General features: G+C 37.4%; 1 protein-coding gene across 1 annotated transcript; it reads right to left on the bottom strand.

Moving 5' to 3' along the window:
• Nucleotides 1-1821: 1821 nt before the first annotated feature.
• Nucleotides 1822-14316, bottom strand: LOC135688445 (calsyntenin-1). Its single transcript, XM_065205297.2, has 11 exons — nt 14138-14316; nt 12051-12461; nt 9585-9871; nt 8671-8950; nt 7918-8199; nt 6876-7213; nt 6432-6611; nt 5349-5688; nt 4452-4723; nt 3540-3802; nt 1822-3226 (listed from the first exon to the last, which is right to left on the bottom strand). The coding sequence occupies exons 1-11, from the start codon at nt 14202-14204 to the stop codon at nt 2854-2856; spliced, it is 3093 nt and encodes a 1030-aa protein (XP_065061369.2). The 5' UTR covers nt 14205-14316; the 3' UTR covers nt 1822-2853.

Genomic DNA, 14316 nt, shown 5'->3' with positions numbered 1-14316 from the left:
GTCAAGATCATGTCTAAGAAAGAATCAAGGTATATTCCTTGCATACTGGATAGACAGGCACCTTATGAGTGATTGGCAAGCTATCTAGCTCTGTCAGGGGTATTGAACAAAGGCTTTAAGGTAATAAACCATATAATAACTGTTTCCTCCTGCCTCCTGGCAATGCCAATAATATAAGCCCTTGGCCTTTGTGCAAAGCTCGGTTTCGTACCGACGGCTTCAGGTCTGGTCTTCTGAAACAATTATTTTAGGTTTAGTTAATAAAATTAAAAGAATAATAATGAAAACTGTGAATGGCGAAGGAGCAGCTTCTTCTCCGTTATACGAAAGTGTCAAGCAAAATCATGCATGATGTCAAATTGCGATAATGCCAAATTGTGCCTAAGCAAAATCAGAGCCAGCTCGCTGGTCGACGGCCATTTTGAAAGTGATGACGTCATCATTGAAAATTGCTGACATCGTTAAAATACTGATGTGTATATATCATTGGAAAGCTTCCCTTCAGGCGAGCCCGAATCTAGCAATTATATTGAAGTCAGACGTATACTTAAGAAGTTACAATGATTTTCAATGTAGGAAACATAACTTTTTTGACGTCATCGGTAACGTGACTTCGATGAATTTTTGAAAATGTTGTAAGGGCTTAAATTATTCGTTATACCATATAGTTGCATAATCAGCCGAGAAAACAAAGGTTAGGCAATGCGGTCGATGGTTGAGAGGAATGTCCTGCCTATAAGACTTTCATGTTCAACTTGCATGTTGTGTTGCAATCCTCCTTCGCGGCAAAAAGGGCCTCTATATGATGTGACATAGTAACCTGCATCTTGTTTTAACTTTTCGTAATAGAACCACCTCCTTCGCAGTCTCTTCGCCAGTCGTTGCCGCTTCTTTACCAATTGTTGCTATCTGCAATGGTAAAATAGACAAATTTCTGTAAAAAATTGAAAACCATAAAATTCAGTACGCAGCATATTCATTTGTAAAATTTTAGAAAATGAGTTCTTTTAGATGCTCCTTTCAGAAATTTTCGTTTTTGGTAGCCGATCAGCTGATCTATCTTGTAGATAACTTTTTAGGCCATGCTTCATAGTGATGAAAATCTAAAACATGACGCTGCCCCATTGCTCATCACTAACTCGTCTTTAGTTTACATTCCATTTTAAATATTCTCTGAGTAGAATGGGTCGTGATTGCTGGCCTCCTTCAGTTTCTGCAAAGGGGAGATGGCAATTCAATCCTTTTCCTCTCATTTATTGCCACTCATTGGAAATTTTAAATTATAAAATTAACGCATCTACTTGTCTTTAATCTCCTTCCAATTTTATCGAGTTTTGAACTGTACTAGCAACTTTGAAGAAATTTTAAGACTGTTGAAGGCCAGATGCAATGCATAATCATGGATCTAACTTCATCCTCTCCAGTTATAAATTGAGAATGACAATCATTGTGTAGATGTCTTTCTAGAAAAAAATACTGAATGGTCACTACTAAAAACAGTCTATGGACCGCATGGTACGAATGGATGAATTAGTGGGCTACTTGGACCAGTGCCCTACTTTTGGCAAGGCAGAGACACGTCATTCCGAAATGCATTTATATAATACCTACAAAAAAACAATATTCTATTTGAAACAAACACTTTATCGAGAAAAATTCGTGTGCCAAACAAGGGACCAATTAAATTATCGAGGGCGATGGCCCCTGCGATGGCTACCTTAGTCACAACGATCGAGACACCACTCTCGCCACTAAACAGAGCTACCCATCCAAATCCTGACCATGGAACAAATAAGGAGAAATGCAATAAAGGTAATATAATAGGCGCATAGATTTAATTCACACAAAGAATAGCTATGCAGCTATACACGTTTGTAACTTAGTTAATGCAAACATATAAATAAACAAACATTTATGTAAGGAAAACGGAAAATAAATAAAATAAATAACGTCTCTCTTAGCGTAAGTGATTTGAAAATTTGTTAAATGTATTTAGCATTCACACGAAAAAGCTGGCGAAATTCTTATTAAGATTTCTAAAACTTTATGCATACAGTTTGCCTGTTTAGTATATGATAAGGCTATACAATATATTATAGATTAGTGGTTTTACATCTTCTAAATCAATAACGAAGATTCGAACAATTCAGTCCATCTTATGCTTAGTCTGAAAGGTCCGAAGACAATACACGACACTATATTACAAAACTATCTTACAATACAGAAAGATTCCACGCGAATTTCATACTTCAAGATATGCATACTCTTCATAACATTACCACTTACTTGGCTCCTAATAACGGGGCTTTACGTTATAAAGATAGGAAAACGTACGTTGAATTAAGCGAGCTGATGTTTCGTGAATGGATATAAGAGGCAGACAATACTAGCCGTATCAAAAATTATCAATTTTAAAGCTAACATTCTAATGGTTTGGTAGTAAGTTTTCTGGATGGAACTAGCAAAAATGGGGATGTTGTTATTCGATTCAGTGCTTCATCACAGTTTACGATATAAGGAGAGGAGTTCGCAAAACTCTTAATTATTAATAGCAATAAAGGCGATGAAGGTATGAGCCCACAGAAAATTCGTGGCCTAAATTTTGCGATAACGTGACTTTCTGTCTCAGTGATATCGATTAATTCTTCGATTCTGCCATGGAACCTGATTAAGACTAACAATTGATTGACAATGCTACGTTTACAACATTTTACAAATATCAAAGCAAGACTAACATGTCGAAATAAATACAGATAAAATGTGGTCGTAAATACTTACCGTAAAAAGTAAACAAATCTGATTTGCAAAAACAATAAGAGAACAGTAAATTCATAAAACAATTATGTGCGAATTTCATAATGACGTCACTCCGTCACAACTAGCAACGGCCTTGGACTGAGTTTCAGTAGCGCTTTCCCCCCGGTGATCATCGCAGACCTCCCCGAAATCCTCCTGATAAGATGAGTCCCACTCCAAGGTGTTTTCTGCTCCACATTCGCTTCCATTATCTTCCTCTGATTCGCTCCAGTAAAGACTTCCCTCAGAACTTTCTTCATAACAATTATGCGAGTCTTCCGAGAAATCTCCTTCGGAGAGACTACATTCGTTGCGCAGCCGCAACAATGGATTCAATGTGATGTTCATTGTGGCGGGCAGGCCCTCATTGTCCCAAAGCAACTCTGCTGTTCGAAAGTCACTCTCGACAATGTCTTCATCGCGATTTTTTCTGAAAATCCAAACAATTGTAGCGAAATGAATGATTATTAAACCCACGTGATCCTCAGGTTTAGCAAAAAATGATAGATAGTAAATAGTATGATAGTAAAACAAACTTCTTTAAGGTTGGCGTGGTATATAACACTAGGTTAACTTATTCCCATCATTATTTATACGAAAATTATTGCCAGTAACAATCTACAAAAAAAATGAAACAAGGAAGGACATTGAAAAGAAAACAGAAAGAAGACAACGCACTGCAGACATTTCTTGAGGACTGAAAACAGGCGCAGAAGAAAACAAAACAAAAAAGCGGAACATACCTATGAACTTTGACAATGACAAATCCAGCTACGGCCACAACAACCGTCAAACTAAGGATGACAGTGATGACAACGATGCCTCCGCCATTGCTGGAGCTTTTGATCTTGTCCATCACCAGACTGCCAGCAGACTCGTCAGCCTTCGAATGCAAGTAGAATACAAAGGGGCTGTCAGTTGCACTTTGGCTGTTCTCCTGCTTGATTTCTATGCCGACAACCAATTCATTGGAAGAAAAGCGGCCATTCTCTGCTGAGACTTCCATCTAAATAAAATGGATGCTGTTTATAATCACGCACCGGATGACTATCAAGCTAATATTGCATTTGAAGCCCTGTATGCCGGGCGAAATATTTGTATTTATCAAATTTAATTTATCTTTCTATTCTAACAATTCTATTTCATCGAATTGGATTCTCGTCGTCGTGTTGCTTTGTTCCTTATTATTCTTCGTATTTTTACTCATTGCAAGATCGCCGAATCCGGCGGACAGCACATCTAACACATCTTCCTTCTGGCTCTTAGCAATTGTTGTTTCGTTTCATTATCGGATCAAAGGTTTAAAACAATCTTAGGGCAGCTCGAAGAAAATTTTTACAACTCAGCCCTTGCATATATACATCAGTGTATCAACAAAAGCGATATATACGATATATAAAACGATAAATAGAACAATCTATTGAGGGTTGTTAATTCTCCTAGGTTAGTCCTATAATTGATAAACTGTGATCCTTTCTCCAAACCTTAATTCAAGCGAAGTGAGTTCTACAACAAACGGAGCTCTGAAACGAACAGAGGCTCACAACCAACAGAGTTTTACAACGCGCAGAGTTCTACAACGGACAGACTCCTACAATGGACCGAGTTCTACAACGAACAATGGTTTACTCTGTGCTTGAATAAAATGTCTTTACCTTTACTTCCATTGACTTTTGTGTCGATACCAAAGATGGGACAAAGAACACATTCCTCAGAACTTCAACATAATCTGTGTAGCGGGCAACACCTGAAATTCTGAGGACGTTGACAGAGAAGGATGCCGTAAGGCCAAATCTCTTTAGAACTGGTTGTGGGACGGAAAGATTTCCAGTGCCAATGATATCCGAGTTGATTACCACGAGGCCCTCGTCTAGAAATCTTAGACAGCCATCCATATTGATATCAATATCTGGACAAACACGCAATCCTAAAAAAAGCAACACAATTAAGTTGATCAGTAAGCTAGTTATAACATACACTTTTTTCTTTCTATAAGAACACTTTTATAAGTATACGAGCCTCAAAAATGGTCAAAACTTAAAAACAAATTAAGAACAAGCCGAGGCTGAGCTACTATAAATGCAACTTTAAACAACGCTTCATCTAAAAAACGAAGATGTTTAGCCATGTGTGAGTGCCTTTTCGGTGAATATTCAAACTTGTCGGCAAATGAAGGTGGTCTCACTCATTTTGTTGGCAAATGAGGCCTGAACACCTCCCTGGAGTGAAAAAGCTAGCAATTGCACTGCTTACACCCGAGTGATTTAAGAACAAATTAAGAACAATCCCGCCTCAGATTTTCGAAAAAATTAAGAACAGTCAGCTAGGGCTTAAATTTACTGGTTCTTGTAAAAAGGGAATGTATACCTTTATCCGCTCCTTTCTCTGCCTAAAATTCTTAAATTGGAAGTCTATACTTAAAGAAAAAACATTGGATCTCTGATACAACATAACATTTTTAACAATAGAAAGTTTTCATATTTAAGCAGCTGAACATAATTTCGTCTACAGATAGAAAATACGACGCTTCAAGCCCAAACTCGTATCACTACCTGATTCAATCGATCCATATGTTTTGACACTGTTGTCACATTTGCCTGCTAATTTGATGGAAGGCCCAACATGCTTTGGAACTTCGACGTCCACGGTGACACGTGGCAGCATGACGTCATCAACAGTTGCTTCAATGTGAATGTGACGCGTTGCGGGATTGGGGTAGGGCACCTTGTTAACATAAACAACACTCTTAAGAATCTTGCGTAGAGACGTGAGAGTACCCCTTCCCGAGATGCTCAGCGACATTTTGTCTGACACCCGCTCAAGTTGAAACCCACTTGGCAACTGCAATCGCAGGTCGATATTCTCTTTGCACTTCAAAATGCAGTTGAAATTCTGCAAAGGATTGTAGAAGAAAACTTGGTAAAACAGGCGATAGAAATAGAAAGTGCAACAGAAAATTGATCGAAGAGACTTCCTAAACCAAAACAAATGATTGAATGGTTGACTAATGGCGTTACTGATTCTCCTGGCATTTCAATTTCCCGCTATTTTCTACTTTTCCCAACGTCAGCGTTAGTTTTCGTTAGTTGTGAGGTTTTCAGTAGTCAGACGGCATTGTATTGGGTCAGGCTGAACATTGTTGGTTGCAACTGAAAAAATGGAGGACAGACCGCCAAGCAGAACACTCCTTCGGTTTTTGGCAGACACTTCCCTTGTGTTTTCCTTTTTCATTACAAAGGTCGTATAATAACTATTTTCTTTGCTGAATAATTCAAAGACATTGATCAATTTAAATAAACAAGGCTATTTTTTCAAGCCACGATCCTATCAATTTAAATTCAAACTGCTGCCTGTTATGGCGAAAAGCTTGCCTGGGCCAAAGGCATGATGGGGTGGGTGGGTCGGCTCTTATCAACGCTAGATTTAGCCTTTTCTGTGTTGCCACTGGGTATCCATAAGTTTTTGGGTTCACAATAGCTCGTACCTGAATTTAACACCGCAACCTTTAAGACTGTCAAGCACTCTAGCTACATGGGAATTTCGCCTTGAATGCCCTTCCCAAACATTTTCACAAGGCTTGAAATCATTAAGGACCATTTTTAATCATTAACAGAGATTTACGATGGAGTTAATACCTTGACAAGCTTCTTGGTAAAAACCATGTGACTAATTTTTCCTCTAAAAAAGTCGGTGTACTTCTCTTTCGTCCCCACCCATCGTCCTCCAATAACGTACTTGGGTTGGATATGCGCTTGCTGGACTTGCAGGGTTTCAGCCTCTCCAACTGGCTCGACAGGCCTACCATCAACTTGAAGCTGTGAATAGTTTTGAGAAGGGATAAAAATAAAATAAGGATAATCAAATAAATGTAGTTTGGCTATGCAATCCTTTCAATTTAATGGATAGAAAAAACAAAGTCGAATTAGCCCGCCTAAAACATCCCTTATAAATAAGCCCCTAGCGGACAAATTTCGAGATTAATAAAAGTGCTAAACGTGGACAACAGTTAAAATTTATGAGTTGGTAGGGTATAGGGGTTGCAAACCAGAGGAACAAGACAAGTGCTAAAAGCTCTTTACCTGAAGATTGCAATGATCAACAACAACAGCAACATGCCTCCATTTCAAATTGCTAACATCAACGACCCACTCTTCGTGAAGGCGGCATTTTCCATTGCTTTTGCTCAACACAAAACCAACACGAGAGCGATCGTCATTATGCTTGTTAACGACGTACAGTCCAATGTAGTTATAGCCAAGCTGCATTCCGTCAGATAAAGACAAAACAAACTGGGGTTTTGCTGAAGTTTTTACCAGAATCCAAGCTGCTATTGTGAAACTATCATGCCAGTTTTCCCCCAGCAAGCCTTTTGGCAAACGGGTTGCCGAAGTGCCATCAAACACATGATTGGTTTGACCTGAAAAGCGCAGTGGAGAATATACTCAATATTCAAATTCAGTGTGAGTTGCTACCCAGGAGAAGGACTTGGATACAAACAAACTGCATTCTACGAGGCTGCTAATGGCCAAAATCGCCATGCTGATGTGGCTTTGGGATGGGAAAGTCAAGAGGAGTTTAGTTTTCTAATAATACGAGGCTGCCAAATATCATACATACAAATAGATATAAAATACACTCTGACGGCGCAAATCTACTTTCTTGCGCAAACAGCAGAAGCGGTATTATGTCTCACATATACATACCTTGACTTAAAACAGTAGACTAGTTTTGTTTTTTATATAAGAATATAGTTTATAGGAATATTAAGGCTCAAAATTGCTGAAAGTTACGAATAATTTAAGAATAATGCAAGGCTAAAGCTTAATCAACAATTAAAGTTTTTGTTTATCTGAGTTGTATTTGAGAAAGCAAATCAAATGCGAGTTTCACGCTATATGTTTTAGAATAGACATATCAGGCCTTGTAGCTATTAACACTATAATGAGACTCAATTGCACCTTGTGTCGTTTAAGAATATTTTAAGAATAATCTTACGCTCAAAATTAAAAAAATTTAGAATATTGAGGTTCGGCAAAAAATTAGGTATTCTTAATTAGGCAGGACCATTTGGCGTAATAAGAATTAACAAAGACAAGACATAAAGGCGAACTGAATGAAAACCTTGAATAGTTTCTTCAGTGGCAGTGTCTTCCATCCAACTCGGACCTGTGTTAGGCAGCAGCTCGATGACTTCATTGAAGCCGCATTGTGAGTAAATACTCGTGACCGGGTCGTGTGACCTTTCACAGCCTTTCTGCACAGATGACGTGTCGAGAACAGCACTCACAGAGATCTTATGTTCTTTTAGATCGCCACATTCAGTTATGTGGACGTTAGAAACAAGGGGAAGTTCGTTTGTACATGAAGGGTACTGCAGTGTTGCAATTTCTTTCATCGCCACGCCTTCAATAAGATTAATAAAGTAAATTGAATTCAAAGGCGCACTAAGAAGAAGTATGAAGAGATATGCACCCAAAGGGAACGCAAATCTCATTTACTAGAGAATAATGCAGATACCTATTTATATAAAATGATATGTAATGCAAGCCCATATTGATATTAAATGAAACCTTATCCTTCATTGTTATTTGTTTCCTGAACAACTGATTACTGGCAATGATAATGAAAGATTTTACAATTTCAAGCAAGATGCAACACGATTAAGTGCTTTTCCATTACAGTAACACTCTAACGTTGTTACTGCTGAGTCCTGGAGGGTGAATGGAATCGGTTAAGAATAAGCTTAAGAAGAAGAAACAGGGGTGACTGAAGATAACTTCAACGTGCCAAAGGTGTCATCAATATAATGCACTCTTGTAATTTCGCTTGAGTAGGACTATGCGATCATGGAAATCAAATAAGTTGTGTCCATACCAATTTTGCAGTCTCCCTTGTGACCTGACAAGCTCTGTGTTACAGTTCTTGTTTGATTCTTTACTTTCACTCTCACAACAGCATCATCATCAGAGATTTTACTTGCGCAGTCTGTGGCCCGTACGTGAAAGAGAAAATTGCTTGGGAAACTTGATGCCAGTTCCTCTTGCAACGACAAAACACCATTGCTGCCAATGCTAAACGGTACATCACGTTCTACAATTACATAATTACAAACTTTTCCATTTTTGCTGCTGATATCTTGGTCAACAGCCTCCAGCTAAAATGAAAGATGATGCAATGAGACTAGTAATTCATTGACATGGTGAGAAAATCAAAGACAATTCAATCAAATTAAAGGCACAATGTCCCAACGCATTTTGATGGTCATTCAAATTTCCCATTGGTTGAACCAATTCAATAGGCCCGTTTTTACGCATTCGATCGACAAAGAATCGAGGGGAATTGTCAAAGTTTTCTCAATCATAAATGCCCGCAGAGCATACACTGAACGGTTAACTAACCGGACATAGTACCTTTAAGACACAATACTGATGGGCTGTAGAAATAATGCATTCGGGGCCCACTTGAAAATGCAAGTTTCTGACATATATAAAACCGACTAGCAATAAATGATAATGATAGATAAATGGAAAACTAAAGATAATATTGGATACTTAATATTGTGAGTATAGAGATGCAGTTTATTTTTAAGAAATACTTGTGCAAAAAATGCCTACGTTTGGTATTTATGTTTCAAAAATTGTTCATTACTACAGCAATCTATAGTGCTGGGGATACTTGACTCAATAGGTATGCCAACATCAAAACATGGCTCACAATGTCAAATTATAACTAAAATAACTGAATTCAAGAATAAATTTAAAAACTTGTCGAAAATTAGTAAAATTTACCTGGATTAGATTTTTATAAATTGTCCCCTTTTCAACTTCAATGTCATAAAATGGGTGCTTAAATATGGGTGCAAATTCATTTACATCAACAACTTCACAGTAGACTCTTGATCTTTCAGATTTCCTTGCTCGTGTTCCATTATCTACTGCATAAATACTAAAGCGATATTCTGAGACACTTTCTGCATCCAAGTCTTCAGTGGCAACTAACTTAGCATATCCGTTTTCTTCTAGTACAACTTTAAATGGGATACCCTTTTCGCGGATTCTTAAATCTCTTATCTTCCCTGAAAATGATAAGGATGTATATGTATTTGCAAATAAGACTGACAGTGAATAAGAAACAGACTGACATATCCATTAAAAATCAAACAGAATGTGTTTCGCAGCTCAAAGGTTACTCAAATGTTGAAGAACTTGGGTGGCCATTATTTTCTTGTTGGCCATTGTTAGTGCAACAACATAAGCCTTTGATTATACAGACATAGAAATCAGTCTTTTTCTCTAACATAATGTCACAAAATAGGGCACTGTAGCATTTTTGCCAACAAAATTTCAGACAAATAATCAAAATATCAGATATAAATTGTCATGTCAGAACAAAAATTTGAATGGCTCTTATTAAAGTATGAAGAAAACATTTGCCTTTTTTTCATGCATCCTTCTTACATTAATAACTGGTGAAAACTCAAATGTATCAAAATGTACTTTATTTCATAACAACTCTAAATATCAGAATTTTTAAGTATCAGACCACAAAATGGAAGGTCCTCCTATTACATCTCCAAATAGAATATCAAGTTTGGGAAGTCTGATAGACAAATGTAGACATTAATAACCAGAAGCATCCAGAAATGGAGAAAAGGTACTGGCTGAAAGGCTGCTCTTCAAACAGCTGTAAGGTAGGGAAACTGAGAGAGGTGGAAAGGTTAAAATCATTGGGGTAACATGAGTAAAAACCTTAGCCTTGCAGTTGGGTTGGAAAGAGGGCAAGACAAAAGAACTGTGTCTAGATATGGCATACATGAATTCCTTCATAAATAGCTTCAGTTTTGGCAAACTTAATGATTACCATCTTTTTTGTTCCCAATTTTCTTACCATCTCCTTTTGATTATTCCTAATTTTCAGAATAAATACTTGAGCTGCAGATTTGCAATCAAATTTGCAAAACAGGGACAGCAGGGTTAAGAGCTACGAACCATCACTTTTTTCGACACCTGTTAATGTCTATAAAGACTTTACACTCCCCCATCCCACTTCAAAATATTTTCTGCCACCCCTGTAAAATAAGATGACTAGAGTGGTGCAAATGGTGATTCCTGCACAAAAAAGAACTCATCATATTGGCAAACCTATGGCTTAAAGCAAAGGAAACCAAACATTTAAGTTTTTGCCAAAACTTATTCAGATTTATTTATAAAGAGAAGAATACAGAACTTGGAGATATTTTTTAGAAATAAGGAGCTGAGCATTGTAATTATCAAATATTTAGCAAAAGCTTTTGCTGAAGTCCACTGCATGCCCTGGTCCCTGAACTCAGACAAAAACTGAGAACTATTCTCATCACATTTTGGAATGTGGCACTGAATTGAGACTGGTAAATGCAGTGTCTCTGAAAGTTTATTTTCTCCATCTGTTGTCAAGGTAAATGGAGACTAGTATAATATTTTAATGAAACTCATCAGTTAGGAGACGACATGGTTTTGATCTCTATAAAAATTGGAAATGATCGTTTGACTGCCCTCTCCAGTCCTGCAAGGATGTGTGAGGATGGTTCAGTGGTTAGGTTCGTTGTTCCTGGCATGACCAAACTTTTACCCAGAGTGAAGAGAGTTGCCAGCTCAGTGGTTAGGTTCCCTGTTATTCCAGGCATGGGGAATCACAAGGTGTGGTCTCATCGAAAGGAAGGATCAGAACACTGCTTGATAAGCATAAGCCTCTCAGTGTCCTAAAAACTACATACGGATGCTAGGTAGAAGCAAATAGAACCAGAAAATACAACAATATCCTGAATTCCTTACTATTCTCAGACTGTCTTATAAAACAAATTTCTAAGATCTGCTTAAATGTTTTTTCTAGCTGTTTGTCAATGGAAAAAGCAGGTACTGTGGTTTAAGAAAGCTGACCTAGACAGATCCAATACTTGATATGTTTTCATTTCAAGCATTGCAATTGTGGAGAGCTTTTCACTTCATAGCTGAAAAATCAATGGTATGCCAAGAATGGCAACATAAAATGCAATCAAATGGAAAATCAGCTTAGCTTGAAGGGATTGCAAAAAAGGTGAAAAAGGATAAGACTTTTGTATAGTTAATATTTGGCTTTTGGTGATCCACACAACAAAAGCTGAAATACCCTTTCCATATCACAAGTTGAAACTTCAATATGTTGCGGGTATGAACCAGCTTACTAAATGCGAAAGAGCTTTCAGCCCTTTAATAAGAGTAGAAACAGAAGTGACTAACCTGCTTGGCCTTCATCCCTATCAATTGCTCTAATTCTAGGCCTGACCTCGACACTTCTTTCATTTTCATTAACATAACAATAATACTTTGCAGCTGACATAATTGGCTTGTGTTCATTAACATGGACAACAAAAACTTGCAGTTGGGCAGTTGCTGAACACAATGCATTTGCATCTTCAGCTTGCACATTGAAAATAAATGTTGTTGGACTGTTTGGGTTGAGTGCATGGGGCAAGTAAATGCTCCCGTTATGTGGAGATACTTTGAATGGATGGCCTTTTTCAAGTATTTTGTATTGTAGTTGCCCATATTTACAGTGTGGGGCTTTAATGTGAAAGAGAGGGGTGTTCGGCTTTGAAGTTGACTTGATTACATGTGCGTAGATCTCTTCCCCAAATGAAAATTCAAAATCTAGAAAAAAATTCAAAAAACATAAGGTCAAAGCTTCACAATAAAAGACTGCTTAAAATTGCTACAAAAGTGCTTAAAATTGAGACTTCAGTGGTAAAACTGCTAAATGGTGCTACAATTGTAATGGCAAGTTAATGAAAAGCTTTAAACAACCTCTTTAGGAAACAATTTTTACACAATATTGACTTGTTGGAAAACTTTCTTTAGCATGCTCAATCATTGTGTGAAATTGTTATAAATCTATGCATGAAATCTGAAAACGAATCTGGACAAAAGGGGCTAGTAACAGAACAATCTGCACTAGGGACAATGTCATTCACTGGTGTCGACTCTTACCAAATTTAATTTAATTTAATCAAATTCTCACAGCTTTATAAAGATGTTATGAGTATGAAGCTATAGGGCTAAAAAATGGGCATATGCATTTTCAAAAGATCATTTTTAAGGCAAAGATGGTATCTTAAAGTGTTGTGTTTTAAGGTACACCCTTTTAATGTAAATTGAATTCCAATACAGTCTTGGCTTAATGGCCTGTAATTCACAACTCGCACATTGAAGCATGTAAAAATGTGCTGTTAACATGTTGCTTTATTTTGGAAAAAAGACTTTTGTCACTTACTTTATAAATATCGTTTCAGCCAATATACATTATATTACATTGGTGTTTGAGTTAAATAAGTCAAAACACTTACTTGAGATGAAAAAGCCACACCAAGGATAAATAAAAAAATCATAATATAGCAAACAATGGCTTCGAAAGTTTTGAAAAAATGGTCTCGGTGTTTGAAGAACTGTATGTTGATGATAAATAGTTGATCTTTTGGCCTACTGGTAAACATTCAATTGTTCGCAAGCAGAGAGGCCAAACAATGCCAGGAAAAATTTCAAACATGCATGACTCTCAGCAAAAGCCAACATGGCGTTTCAACAGTTAAACAAGATGCTTTCCATTAATCATTAAATTGAGCTTTAAATATCGGGCAGCGCCGCCCTATATTTCCAGTTCTTCTCTACTCGTTTTAGTCAAACTTCTATCCTGTAAATATGGAGGTGAGGTCCTCTGATCACAAAAATAAACAAGCGCATTCCAGACTGACCTTGATCTTCGTCGTGAAATTTTACACAAACATTCAAGGCACAAAGTCTACACAACGAGAATCATTTATCCATATTGGATTAACACGGCTTATGTTTAAGGTTTTGAGTTTATTTCAAGTAAACGATTCTCCATAACTGGCGACGCAGTATTAGGCGAAGGTGAAGGATCCGGTTCGGATAATCCGATTAACCTAGTGTCATACACGTCAAGGAGTTTTTTCGACTACATCAACGAATCACAGGTCGCCTAGGGTCAGGGAACGCTCTCCTAGAAACATGACATCAAGCAAAACATGGTAGCTCTCCGGATTGTTCATGTCCGCCGCAGTATTACACATAACTTGTTTTTGTAACAATCTTTGAAAGCATGATCTCAAATTGTCTCGAATTGCCTACTGGCGAGATAAATTACAAACCTTGACAAACAAAAAGCATAGTTTACCGGAAATGTATTAAGGAATAACAGCGAATGGCTACGCTCATGAAAAGGGTTAATCTTCCATATGACCCTTACTGGCCAAAAGAAAAAGTTTTGTTGCCGAACACAACTCAAATACGCTCACTTTCTGTCTACTTACCGGCCATTACAAACGCTACATTGAACAGTAAAATGCCCAGAAACATTGAACTCTGTGTATCCATCATTGCCTACGCGTATTTCACAGAAAATTAAAGCTGGCTACGGCTAGATTTCGAGGTCTTCTGAGGTTTCCTTCGGCCTTTTACATCATCCTGTGGATTTTAAGAATATTATCTG

This window comes from Rhopilema esculentum, chromosome 19 (genome assembly GCF_057945365.1).
Source record: "Rhopilema esculentum isolate cy_ngs chromosome 19, ASM5794536v1, whole genome shotgun sequence".
Classification (NCBI taxonomy): Eukaryota; Metazoa; Cnidaria; class Scyphozoa; order Rhizostomeae; family Rhizostomatidae; genus Rhopilema; species Rhopilema esculentum.
Note: the sequence above shows the minus strand (reverse complement) of the source record. Positions and strands in the feature narration are given on the sequence as shown.